Source organism: Arvicanthis niloticus, chromosome 8 (genome assembly GCF_011762505.2).
Source record: "Arvicanthis niloticus isolate mArvNil1 chromosome 8, mArvNil1.pat.X, whole genome shotgun sequence".
NCBI classification, from domain to species: Eukaryota; Metazoa; Chordata; class Mammalia; order Rodentia; family Muridae; genus Arvicanthis; species Arvicanthis niloticus.
Genome location: NC_047665.1, coordinates 21,543,592 through 21,557,268, shown reverse-complemented (window position 1 = coordinate 21,557,268; position 13,677 = coordinate 21,543,592). Strand labels below are relative to the sequence as shown.

At 42.6% G+C, this 13,677-nt stretch overlaps 1 protein-coding gene across 2 annotated transcripts in view; it reads right to left on the bottom strand.

Annotated features, from left to right (window-relative positions):
- Positions 1–13,677, bottom strand: part of Adtrp (androgen dependent TFPI regulating protein) — a 58,880-nt gene that overhangs the window by 34,831 nt on the left and 10,372 nt on the right. For both annotated transcript variants that reach the window (XM_076939132.1, XM_034510544.2), the window contains exons 2-3: positions 11,840–11,974; positions 9,677–9,778 (exon numbers count right to left, since the gene is read on the bottom strand). In XM_076939132.1, the coding sequence (XP_076795247.1) occupies positions 9,677–9,778; positions 11,840–11,974 (237 nt within the window). The remainder of the gene's footprint in view (positions 1–9,676; positions 9,779–11,839; positions 11,975–13,677) is intronic.

Genomic DNA, 13,677 nt, shown 5'->3' with positions numbered 1-13,677 from the left:
ATGTAAACACAATGGCTATGCTTTGGATATGGCCCCCTCTTGCCAAAATTCCCGCTGAAACTTTGTTGCAGTGTTACGGCCTCTGAGAAGGAATTGAGCCTTTTCCAAGTAACTGGACTGGCTCTTACAAGAGCAGATCAGTCTGCTCTTTAACAAGGGAATCATCACACATTCATACAATGTACCCGGCCCCCTGCCTGCCCCCTTCCGTATGCTGGGTTGCCAAGTTCTCATGCAGATCTAGCATCTGATGCCATCCAACTACTACAGCATGAGGACTTCACCAGGTATAGCCATCTAACCTTGAGCTTGACAGTCGCCAAGTCTGTTGAGCTGAATAAACCCCCTTTCTTTATAAATTGTTTAATCTGTCTGTCATAACAAGGGAAAATGGACTAAGACGCTAATCTAGATAGAAAATGGCCAGAAAATATTTTTAGAACTTCATGATACAACAGATTGGAATCAGAGGTGATGTGAAATGGTTGCCCTTGAGCTTGTGACTCAAAGATACTTCACATCCTCCAATAGGTGTCACATTAAAAATGCATAGGGGCAGAGGGGGTGACTGGAGAGATGACTCGTGGCGAAGTGCCTACTGCTCAAGTGTGAGAACCCATGTTTGAGTCTCCAGAACACACGTACAAGCTTGGCAGGGTAGAGCACATCTGAAATCCTAGCATTTTCAGGAGATGGGAGGCAGAGGTAGGAGAATCCTATCTTCAGCACCAATTAGCTGAACAAGAGCCTACCTCAGACACTGAGAACTGATACCAAAGATCTGTGAGCTTTGCAGGCAGATCACAGCACATGTATCCACAGAATTCACAGCAACACACACACAGAGAGACAGACAGAAACAGAGACAGAGACAGACAGAGAGAAAAAGAGTGAGAGATAGAGGTAAATAGATAGATAGATAGGTAGGTAGATAGATAGGTAGGTAGATAGGTAGAACAATACCCCTGGTGGTGGAACTGGGCAAAGTGCACTGAGAATTTATTTCTTGCACTTGTATGCAAATCTATAACTATCTGAAAATAGCTTAACTGAGAGCAAATGAAGGAATAAGGAAAAACCGTGCATACAGTAGGTGTTGCATGTTTGCATATAAAGATTGTGCGGGGTAGGGAAACAAGCCCTCTGTCTAGTGATTGTATGTTTATGGTACAGGGTCATGAGCTGGATCAAACTTGTCACAGTTTAGCTTCAGCTTCCTCTTCTGTTCCCCCGAAAGGTGTTGAGCGCAGAGAGTTGGAAACATTTTAGTTCCAATTCTATACCCCGCCTTTGTGTCTCCAGGGAGCAGGGAGTGATGAGTCACCACTATTTGGTAATGGCTAAGCACTGTGAGGTCACCAGCTGAGTGTAAGCAAATGTTCACAAGCACCATGTTTGTTTAAGAATAGAGTCAAGACTGCTATTTTAAGAATGCTATACAAATAGATTTCTAATCTCTTGTTCTTTTCTCTGGATTTAACAAGATTTAATGTGAGACAAAAAAAAAAAAAAAAAGTAGTCTGTTCCCAGAATTCTCACTAGGAAAGAGATTTGGGGAAAGTTTCTGAGTTGTCTACCTGGTCTGGTGAGATTTCTCTATTACAGCTAACCATATATGTTGACAGCAGCTCCTAAATAGCTCCATTTTAAAAAAAAATTAAATCTAATTATTGATACTCACGGACAGAATTCTATAAGCTCAAAACTGGCTATCCATTTCCTTTGACTACAAGATAACCAACCAACAACCAACATCAATAAAACAAGTTCTTAGCACTGAAGCACTTCAGCATGTATCATCCATGGTTCTCTAGCCCCAACTCCAACTTCAAGCATTCCACGTTCTGGAATAGAAATCTACCACCGAGCTTATCACACACACCCCCTTTATTTATTTAATACCTCAGTTCCTGCCAGGTCAAATAGTATCCACTTGGTGTTTTTCTTGGCATCTCAGGACACTGTTAAATCAATCTGATTGGTGCCTTTCTAGAGGAGAAGGTACAGAGGCACATGGGGAAGACAACGTAGGTTGGATGAGGCTGTTTCTTCATTAGTGGGATGCTAGGAGAAGTTTTTGTTGCTAACAAACATCAGTTCTCTCTAGTGATCAGGGGCTGGTGGGGGAAAGAGGGAAGAAGGCAAGTAGAAGCTTCTGGGAAAAGAAGAAGAAAAACTGGGAACTGACACTATCAACATAGGAGAATATGGCTATTGATAGTCCCCGAGATCTAATTTTCTCCTTCCCAGGCCTGTTTCCTTTTCTTATGTCTCCACCGTTTCACCTGTGTCATTACATAATGAGGCCAAATTACATGGTACCTTATCTTCTTTACATGGGCCATGCATGAGTTTTTTAAAAAAAGACAGTACTTGGCCACAGTTCACTAACCACAAGCTTCAGTAACATAAAGCTACCGCTGTCTAGCTGAATGAACAGAATCCTGTATCCTCTTCAGTGGTTGGAGAAACTTTGCAAACTGGAGAAAGTATATGCAGTAAGGGTGTTGTCATCATCTCCTTCTGCACACACCTCCATCACTTTACATGGAGTTTCACCCAGAATCTCTGCGATGCTGTTTGGGTGTTCAGTCTCCCAAACTGCGTGCTAAACAAACCTCTTCTTCAAAAGCCACTCACCTTAGGTAGTTTTTAGTCCCTTCTTATGTTAAGAATCAAAAGTGTAGCAACTGAATGATGCTCCAGAGCAAGTGGCTATAAAAGCCTGGGCTGACTGCTGACTCTCTCTGTGGCTTCCGGTGGATGATGTAATCTCCTTCTGCACACACATCCATCACTTTACATGGAGCTTCACCCAGAGTCTCTACGATGCTGTTTGGATGTTCAGTCTCCCAAACTGCGTGCTAAACAAACCTCTTTTTCAAAAGCCGCTCACCTTAGGTAGTTTTTAGATGCTTCTTACGTTAAAAATCAAATGTCTTGCTCATCATTCTCTCTGTGATCTAAAGGGTACAGAGTTGCTAAGTACAATATTTTAAATTCATCAATGTTAACAGCTTTCTCTCACGTTTCTCACGCTATTCCATTAAGACAAAAGAAAAAAGTGCTAAGCACACAATTTTGATTTTTTAAAAAATGAATAGCTCTTGATCTTTGTCTTTGTGTTTTGAGTTACAACATATTGGATATGACAGGAGGATCCTATGTTCAGTTGTATTGGCTATTCTTATCCTGAGACCAACATTCTCTGCAATGTAAAAGGTCTGAGGCCTTCTTAAGTAGTGCATCAACTTAATGGATATTTCTGTTAGCCCTGAGAAATGGCTTGAAGATTCACTCATACTCGTAGATGTCCCTGAAAGTTTGAAAACACGGAGATGTGAAGAAATGTCTAGGCTGTGGGTTACCTGTGTCCAAAGAGGGTGGGTGGAGGATGAGGGAGAAGGAGGGAGACACAGGGGTTATAAGGCCTGGAAACCAAGGTCAGCCATCAGTGGCTGACATGTCCAGAATGGATCTATTTTCCTCTTTAGGATTTACTAACTGGTACTTAGCCCAAATATCTCTAGCAAAGCCTATGAGTAGGAGAGAGAAATCTGAGACAAAGCCTGTAGGGTAGGTTATCCAGCTATACTTCTGGTGCCCTGGACAAACTTGTCAGCCAAGAATCATATGCCAATACCAGAGCATGTCACCATGTAAACTAGTGTTTTGTGTTAATGTTGGAGGCTCTTCTCCCCCAGTGTGTGTGTGTGTGTGTGTGTGTGTGTGTGTGTGTGTGTGTACAGGCTCAATCAGGATTCAAAATCACTGGGTGCCAAAACTCTTGTCAAATGTTACTCACACCATCTGTGTTACTTAACTTCCTTCACTATAACAAAATACGGGAGAGAAACAATTTAAAGGATGAAGGACTGACTTGGGCTCATGTTTTTAGTCCTTGGTGATGAAGCAGAGCATCATGGTGGAATGACAAGGCTGCTTTCCTTCCGGCAGCCAGAAAGCGTGGGAACCAAAAGCAGTACCCAATGACAAGAGACATTCTTCAAAGGCACACTCCCCTGGCCCACTTCCTCTAAGCCAGCCCATCTCCTAACAGCCATGAATTTATGAATCTGTTGATCCAGCCACCTCTCAGCAGCATTGACACTGAGGGCCAGTCCATCAATCCAGCAACACATGTGCACACTTGATAGTTTCACCTTAAAGGCACCACACGCATCACAGGACTTAATAATTAGTTTCAAATGAACAAAGGACAGGGGAGCTAGTAACTGAGAAGCTGAATTGGGCCCTTCCTCTAATTCAAACCGCCAGCTTTCTTTTAATTGGAGGTTGTTTCTAAGGTCCCATTCATACCTACTGAGTTTGAAGGCTCTCAGACTGTGTGGTTGTGGATTCAGAGAATCGTGATGGGTCCTGGCTGAGATTCTTATATTTTACATGATAATGACTTCCATTTAGGCTCCCTTTGGCTGTTTTTAAAGTACTCTGGGCCCATTCTAGATAATTATGCGTGCTTTTCAAATGCAGCAGAGTTTAGGGGGGAAACTCTGATCTATTCCACTCTTTCCAACTTGAACAATTCAGGTTGATTTCCAGAGAAATTCTTTCTCCAGTTTCTCTCAGATGCAGGATAGGGTCATTATTTCTCAGTTACCAAATCCCTCTTCCTGCTATTTAAATCTGTCTGCTCTGGTTCTATCTTTAGTAAGCATTTAGATAAGACCAGAGGAGTTAATGCTTTCCTGGCAAACCTTGAAGTATGAATACTCCGCTCTGTTTCTTCCTTTGCAAAGTCCAGAGAACTGCTACTAAGCAATAACACAGTCAGGTTGATCTACTTCATCAAAGGGAGCCAGGCTTTCACCAGCTCAGGCTTCCTGTCCACGGTGGTGGATGCTAGCATCCCTCTGAGAGGACTATTTGGACGGAAAACATGACAGGGACAGGACAATGTCCGTTGAACACACAGAGACAGTAAGTTCTGAAGGGCCCTACAGGAACCACAGCGAATCAGACGCATTGGGCAGGAAGATCCCAAAGACTCAGTTAGTTCCAAAGCATCTAGAAATATACAATGTCAGAAGAGAGTGCCACAAAACTGGGGACAGCATCACAGAGGGGTGCCATAAACCTGGGGACAACATCACAGACAACGATAAGAAAACAGTTGCAAGAAGAAAGCTTGCATCAGGTCAGCATGAGGGATATTGTAAAGTAAAAGAACCTGCTAGGTTAACAAGGCGCCGCTGATGCTGCAGTTGTTCCATGGCAGAGGGAAAGGTGCTGCAGTACAGGGAAGGAATCACTGCAGGGAACAATTTGCCTCACACAGAAGCACTTAGGCCAAATGTCCAGGAGACTGTCCACCATCCCTCCGGTCCCATTTTCCCAGCCCTGAATCAATTTCTTTGGACTGTCTTACATGGGCACTAGCAAAATGGGAAGTGTTAACAAATTAACTCATACTGTACTCAGCTTCCCATTGCGATGACTAATGCCCCCAGACAGCAGCTTGTGGGGATAAAAAGGTTTATTGGGGCTCACAGCTTCACAGGTTTCTCTCCGTGGTCATTTCACTCGATAGCTTTTTAGACCCATGGAAAAGAGGCATAGCGTACCAGTGAGCATGTAGAGACAAAAAAAAAAATCTCTTAACTCTACCTCATGGTCAGAAGAAAGAGAACAGAAGCTGGGATTGCACAATCTCTTCTTAGAGCATGGTCACAAGTATCCTCAAGGTTGCAGGCATGTGCAGCACCCAGGTTTTACTATGTGGGCTTGGGAATCCAACTAGATCCTCCTGCTTACATGGCACACTTTACTGGCTAAGCTATTCTCCATTCCTATGTAAATATATATATAATAATATAATATATATAATATATATAATATATATAATATATATACTATATATAATATATATAATATATATAATATATATAATATATATAATATATAATATATATAATATATATATTTACATAGGAATGTATATATAATATATATATTATATATATATATTTACATAGGAATGGAGTGTGTGTGTGTGTATACATATTTATGCACACGCATGTAGAAGCTAGAGGTCTATGTTAGCCATCTTTTTCATTTGTACTCTGCTTGTCTTTGTGTTATCATTGCTATAATGAAACCATGACCAAAAGCAACTTGGGGAGGAAAGAACTTCTTTGGTTTATATTTCTACCTCATTGTTTATCATCAAAGGGAAATCAGGACAGGAATTGAAGCAGGGCAGGAAGCCAAAGGCAGGAGCTGATGCTGAGGCCATGGAGGGGTGCTGCTTACTGACTTGTTCCTTATGGCCCCCTCAGCTTACTTTCTTATAGAATCTAAGACCACTCACCCAGGGGTGGCACCACCTACAATGGGCTGAGCTCTCCTGTGTCAGTCACTAATCAAGAGAAGGATTCACAGGCTTGCCTATAACCCGATCTGATGGAGACATTTTCCCAATCAAGGTTCCCTCCTCTCAGATGTCTCTGTCTATAGCTTGTGTCAAGTTGACATAAAACTAGCCAGCACCCCACCTCATTTTTTTTTTAACATACAGCCTCTCCCAGAACCTGGAGCTCATCTACTCAGCTAGGCTGGGTAGCCAAGGAGCTTGAAGAAACTCCCAGGTTGCTATCTCCCCAACACCAGCGTTACAGGAACATCCACTGGGAACTGAGATCTCTGTTCTTGTCCTGCAAGAGCTAGCTCACTAACCTTTAACCAACCACTTCTTTCGTAGGAGCAGCACCCTTGAAGCATCAGGCTAGCGGGATTTAATAGTAAGAACAGACAATAACCAGCTTGGCAAGAGTCTGGACTACAGGGATGAGATGCAGCCACAAAGACACTCCATTTGGAGCCAACGCTGAAGAGAAGCAGTGTGTTCGGAGACGGTTTCATTAGGAAACTCCAAGTGGGTTTGCTGATTTTTTTTTTTTTCCCTGAGAGAAGACACTGCCCCTGCAGTGATTTTCTTCAACTAAGTGAAACATGGAAACATCGTGTTTAACCCATGGCAGGCTTCATTCTCCTCTTCTTCCCTAATCTAGAGTCCACTTCCTTTGACTCTAGCCTGGTCTCCCCAAGGGATAGAGGTGACTTGAATGGAGGGCAGGAGGCAGAGTCTCAAACATCTCCCATCCCGGGTGGTACAACCACTTCAGCATCTCCACAGTACAGTATTTGTTTTGCTGTTAATAATTGGCTCATGGATGTGATGTACAGTATTATCCAGATCTTCACTTCCCAAATGATCAACCATCCATATGGCTGTTTACTTATCGAGGTCACTAGGATGGGGCATCACCATTACAGCTAACTGGAGGAAATCCAAGCATCTACAGACAGTGGGACTCAGGGGAGGAGGGAACTGGTAGTCATTGTAGGAAAACCGGCTGAGCTCACGAAGCCTGAAGAGTGGGCTTGGTAAGCATGTTTGGCTCCAGATAAAATGAACTTTCAAGACTCTTCCTTTTAAACTATGGGAGTAGCATCCAGCCACAGGGGGTGCATGCTTTCTGACCCTTCCTCCCCTTTTCTCCAGGTTTTGGCTTATTGGCATATAGATGGGGAGTCTAAGTGAAAACTCTCATTTTGTCATATTAATTAATCCTCTTGTTTTACAGTGAAATGTAAAGCTGCATCAAAGCCCAGGTTCTAGACTTAACTGGTAAAAGGCAACAGCAGATTAGTCTGGTATTATTATGAGATTACCTCCTGAGAGGAGCCATGGATGGCAAGCTTGCTGGCTCCCAGGCAGAGGACATAACAGCCTCTCAGCTTTTCTTATTTTTCTTTCATTTGTAAAATCCAAAGTTGTGGTACTTATCTAAAGAAGGGTGTGTGAATTAAATCATATTCAAGAAACATGATTTACATGGTTTAATGTAGACATTAAAAATAGGGGGTGGGGATGGCTCAAGTTGGTGAAGAGCTTGCTCTACGAGCACGAGGATCTAAGCCTAGCTCTTAGGTACCCATGTCATAGCTGGACAAGGTGGCTCGTGTCTGAAACCTCAGTGCTGGGGGCTGAGAGGCTGGGGGCGGGGGAGGGATCCCTAGAAACTGGCCAGCCAGCCCAACTAAATCAGTGAACTCCATGTTCTGTGAGAGACCCCATCTCAAAAATAAGATGACTAATAGAATCAGTATCAATCTTTAGCTGCTACACACACACACACACACACACATGCACATGCACACATACACACAGAGACACACATACAAAAATACCTTCACACAAACACACATATAGATACAGAACAGACATGCAGACAGACAGATACACATACACACAGAGACAGTCCGACAGACACAGATACACACACAATATACACACAGACACACATACACACAGACAGACATACACACACACACACACACACACACACACACACACACACACACTCTCTCTCTTGAATGCCTAGCTACAGATATATAAAAACACCCTACACACCTACCCACATTGGGATTATTCGCTATGGAGGCATCCCTGATAAATGCTAAGGAAACACTAGCAAAGACAAGCCTGGAAGGAGGGGATTATTTAACATATAGGGGATCTTGTATACTAAATTAGATCAGAGTCCAGATCACTGGAGACAACAGGAGATTTGAAAGCTGGAAGAAAGTCTCTGGGTGAACTTGGGAATTTTAAGCCCTTATGGGTTCTCCTGATTTTTACATGTCTTGTTTCCTAGAATCTGAGAGCTTCCTATTTAAACTGCCTGGTAATGTGGAAATGCATCTGTAAGTGTTGAGGAGCTGAGCCACGATTGCCCAGGGAGACATTATACACACAGCTCTAATGACTTAGGCTTAGCATTGCAATAGAGACCTGGACACCTTGCTTGCCCTGCTTGTCTGGGTCACAACTCCAGTGACCTGAACATCTCAGAACAGGTTCTGCTTTCTGTTTAATTTCTCAAAAACATTGGAGTCAATGAAAAAAAAAATGCATGACTGGATAAAACAGACCGAAATATTTAAATACTAAGTCCTGTTGTTGATACACAGTCCTGGAAAATCTTGGTGAACGGTCATGGTTTTGCCCTTTTTAGCATAGTATTTGGGCATGGTGATGGATTTTGTTTAAGCCTTTCTTTATTCCATTCCTGGAAATGGATTTCATTATTAGTCATGGGCAAAAGTCACTTCTTTTTCAGAACTGCCAAAGGTTATTTTTCCTGGTAGCATGACTTTTTAATGACTTTCCTAAGCAACAAAATAACAGTTTAGATTGTCATCTTTGCTTCAGTAGGCCTCGCTGGGCTGCAAAACTAGATTTTGTTCATTTACATCCTCAGTATGCTTAAAAAAAAAAAAAGACTTCTTTTTATTTTGTGTATATGAATACTTGCCTGCACGTATGTATGTGCAGTACAATCATGCATGGCGCCCACAGAGGTCAGGGGTAACATCAGATTCCCTAGAATTGTAGAAATGGACAGTTATGAGCTGCCAGGTAGGTTCTGGGAAGGGAATTGTACCCCTGGCCTCTGGAAAATCAACAGGTGCTTTTAACCACTGAGCCATCTATCTCCCTAGCACCCTCCAGGATGCTTTTTAAATAGTCACATCGTGGAAAGGCAGGAGTGAACTGGAGGACATTGGGGAAGAGTCTGGAAACATACTCAGGTACTTTAGCATTCAGTATAGAAGCCACTGGCTTCAGTGTTAATTTTCTCTCACTCACCATTGCATGATTAACCCATGCTGGGAAGAAATCATCCAAGCCTTTAGGGTAAACGAGGCTCCGGTCATAGTGAAAGAGGGTCCAGAATACCAAGAATACAAACTGGAAAGAAAACACAAAAATACCAAGATTAGGTTTATAAGCCAACCAAAGAAACAGCAACGTAAAAATTGATGGCACTTTGAAGGATATTGTACATATATTTTATAGACATAAAATGAAGATGGAAATGCTTACTGGACAACAGTGGTACCCTGGCTCTCTGGGGATTCTTCAATGAGGGCAATGTGTTAGAAAGCAATGATGAACGCTGGGAGGTGGTGGCACATGTCTTTAATCCCAGCACTTGGGAGGCAGAGGCAGGCAGATTTCTGAGTTCAAAGCCAGCCTGGTCTACAGAGTGAGTTCTAGGACAGCCAGGGCTACACAGAGAAACCCTGTCTCAAAAAACAAACAAGCAAACAAACAAACAAACAAATAAAGCAATGGTAGCAGGCAGTGAAGACATGAATAAAAAAGATGCATGAACCACAAGCCCTTCCTTGTCATTAATGATCTCTTTGTCATCTGTGCATCTGTGTGTGCGGGTGTGTGTGTGTATATGCATATACAGTTATACACATATGTGTGTGTATATGCATATATATACTTCCCCCCTCCTCCCTTTAAGTAGTCCTGACAAAGAACAACAGGAAGGCTTGAAGCATTACTAAGCATTAATCCTTATAAGCTAATAAAGGGGGAGTTGGATCTCTCCATTGCTTAGAACTTTGGGTTTATTTGCGTTTCCTATACCCTGTATGTCCGTCCCGTCACAGTGTCTGCCCCTGTGTTCTGTGCTGAGATGATGGGGAGGGCTATTGAATCTCCCATCATACTACCTTCTGAACATGCACAGGCTCAATTTGCAAGAGAAATGAACAGACTCCATTGTTCTTCTTAAAACCTTGAACTTTAAGAGATTTTCTGAGCATGGAGGTGGAGGCATTCCACAAAGAAACCTGGCATGCTAAGTGCTTACTGCATCTGAGCTCCACCAAGGTGGAGAGTTCCAGTCTGCATTTAGTTTTGAAGTCTCAGAGCCACAGAAAGCACTGGCAGGAGGAATGAGATAGCCATTTCTAATCCCAGGCCCTGCTGTGCAGTGAGCATGTGTGATCTCAGTCTGCTTCAGCCCTAGCTAATGAACAAAGGCATGGACAATGGAATAGCCATGTGGCAGCACCAGAAAACAAGCTCACTGCTGCTTGTACACAGCTTGCTTTGCCTGATTTTTGTCCACTGGACACAGTGAATGAAGCAGCTTTTTCTGGTTTCTGCTCTGGGCTGTCATTCACTCTTAATGTTTTTTCTGTGGCTCAACTTTTTATATTTTTTACAAGTTTTGTATGTGATAGCTTGTATAGAAAGGGAAGTAGATCATTTTCCCACCCAGGTCTCCCTGCCATCATAATGGAAACAACACTATCCCACTTATACGGCCATCTCTTAGCATTCACAAGGATACTACGGCCCACAGATGCTCAAGCCCTCTATATGTAATGGAATCATATTTACATAGGACCCACAAACATCCCCTTGTGTGTGTTAAATCACCTAGAGATGGCTTATAATATCCAGTACAATGTAAATTTTACATCACTTTTGTAAATATTCTTAGTTTGATTTTTATTCATTTTTCAAATATTTTTGATCTGTACTCAGTCGAATTTGTGGGTGCAAAATCCACAAACATGGAGAGCTGGTTTTATTTTGATTATGCTTTCCCACCAGGCAACAACAAAGACCATGCACAAAATCTTCATATATCTCTATCTCTATCTCTATCTCTATCTCTATCTCTATCTCTATCTCTATCTCTATCTCTATCTCTATCTCTATCTCTATCTCTATCTCTACTCTCTCTCTCTCTCTCTCTCTCCATATATATATATATATATATATATATATATATATATATATATATAGTTAATGATAAGCTTATCTGCAGTATACCCCATTACCGGATGATGCTGGTCAATGCATCAGTCCCCAGACAGAAAATTTGTGGAAATGTAGATGCTCTGGCTATAGTAATTAGTCTCCAGACCACCTTGTTGTTGCAGGAGAAGTATCCACCCGTTGTACGCGATAATGATGGCGGACACACATTTGTGTACTTACTGTGGATATAGGAAAAGCCAGTGTGGTAAAAAGCAGATCTCTGAAGGGTGTGACGAATTTGATGTCTTTCCTTCCAATGACTCTTTTCAGCACATCATCCAGGCAGGCGACCCCAAAGAAAATGGCCTGCAAGAGCTAAATTCATTACAATAAATGAGCATTTTCATTGGCTTTAATTAATACACCCTTCACTGAGGTAAAGCTGTGGCCCTCTGGGAGCAATGCTGATTCGAGAAGGAGGGGCTGTGGGGTCGTTTGGGTGCAGAGCCAATTCAAGGGCTGGGATTCCAGCTCATTGGGCCTTGGCCTTGCACACTAAAACTGATTGAGGAAATTCATTTAGGAGATAATAGTGTGTACAGTATTTAGTCTAATGGTCTTCAGCTAAAATGGAAACAAAATAGACTTTAAAGGGAGAAAGTAATGAGCTGTATAGCGTGGCTGCACAGAGGTAAGAACCAAATATACAGCTGAGGGAGAAGGGTCAGGCACAGCGGGGGCATGGTTAGGAGTCCCTTCCCAGGTAAAAAACTAAGGTAAAAGCCTAGGGGGTGGTGGATACAACAGTCAGTGGAATGGCTGCCTCACAACCTGAAGACCCAAGTTCAGATCCCGATCATTCATGTAAAAGCAGGGTGTGGTGCAGCATGTGTCTGTAACCTCAGCACTGTGTGGCAAGGGCAGAGAAAGGTGGACCCTCCAAAAACGCTGACTCATGAAATAAAGTTGGCTTCTGGTCTCCACACATAGGCACAGGCAGGTACCCATGCACATACATGCATGAGCATATTCTCTCTCTCTCTCTCTCTCTCTCTCTCTGTCTCTCTCTCTCTCTCTCTCTGTCTCTCTCTCTCTCTCTCTGTCTCTCTCTCTCTCTCTCTGTCTCTCTCTCTCACACACACACACACACACACACACACACACACACACACACACACACAGTCTCACTAAGAAAGCCATAATGACGTTCATGAGCACCAGGAGGAAGCTCTGTGCCATTTGAGGAAAATGCAGATTATGACATCATACTCAGAGTAAGAAACCAGTGCAGCCCCCTACCTCTAAAGGGGCTGCCTGAAGGCCGTAGGGAAGCAATCTCATAATTGGAAGAATTTAAATCATGGGATCCAGGAAGCAAGGCCAGGAGTTATGGAAGCTGAGGCAAGGCAAGAAAAAAGCAGAACCTCTTTCATCTTTCACTTCAGTAAGAATGAAGTCCTTTTTTCCTAAATGCTTGGCACTAGAAGTATTTCGGATTGAGGATTTCTTTGTCCAGATTTTAGACTATTGACTCATAGTGGAGAGAAGACTCGAGTGTGCACACAAAATTGATTTATATTTTATGTTTGCCTCTTAAAAATAGCTTGAAGGTAACCTTATACCATACTCTTAATAATGATCTTGTGCATGAAATCAAGTTAGACTGTGTGAAATTTTCTATTTGCGACATCATACTTGTGACCGAGACACTTCGCCGATTTTAGAGTCAGTTGTCGGATCTTTGGATTCGGAATACTAAGCAGGCAGTATGGCCTGGAAATCAAGCCTTGTGTGTTTTGTACAATGTTATGGCTGCTAATTTAAGGTCTGCTGGGTGCTGACTGTACAGAGATTGGGTTTATTTGAAGTATGTTTGCCTTAGAAGTCGTCTCAGTTCTTAGAGGCTCTGCCTTGGCAAGTGAGGGGCTGTTGGATTCCAGCCTAGAGTATGAGATGGGAGATTTATGGAGCCGGGGGAGCTGGGTTAACAATTGATCCGAGCTGGTTGTTGGGCAACAGTGTCTGAAGTTTAGACTAGGGCAAGGATCTAAAGTTGACTTCAGGACACTCCCTAGGCT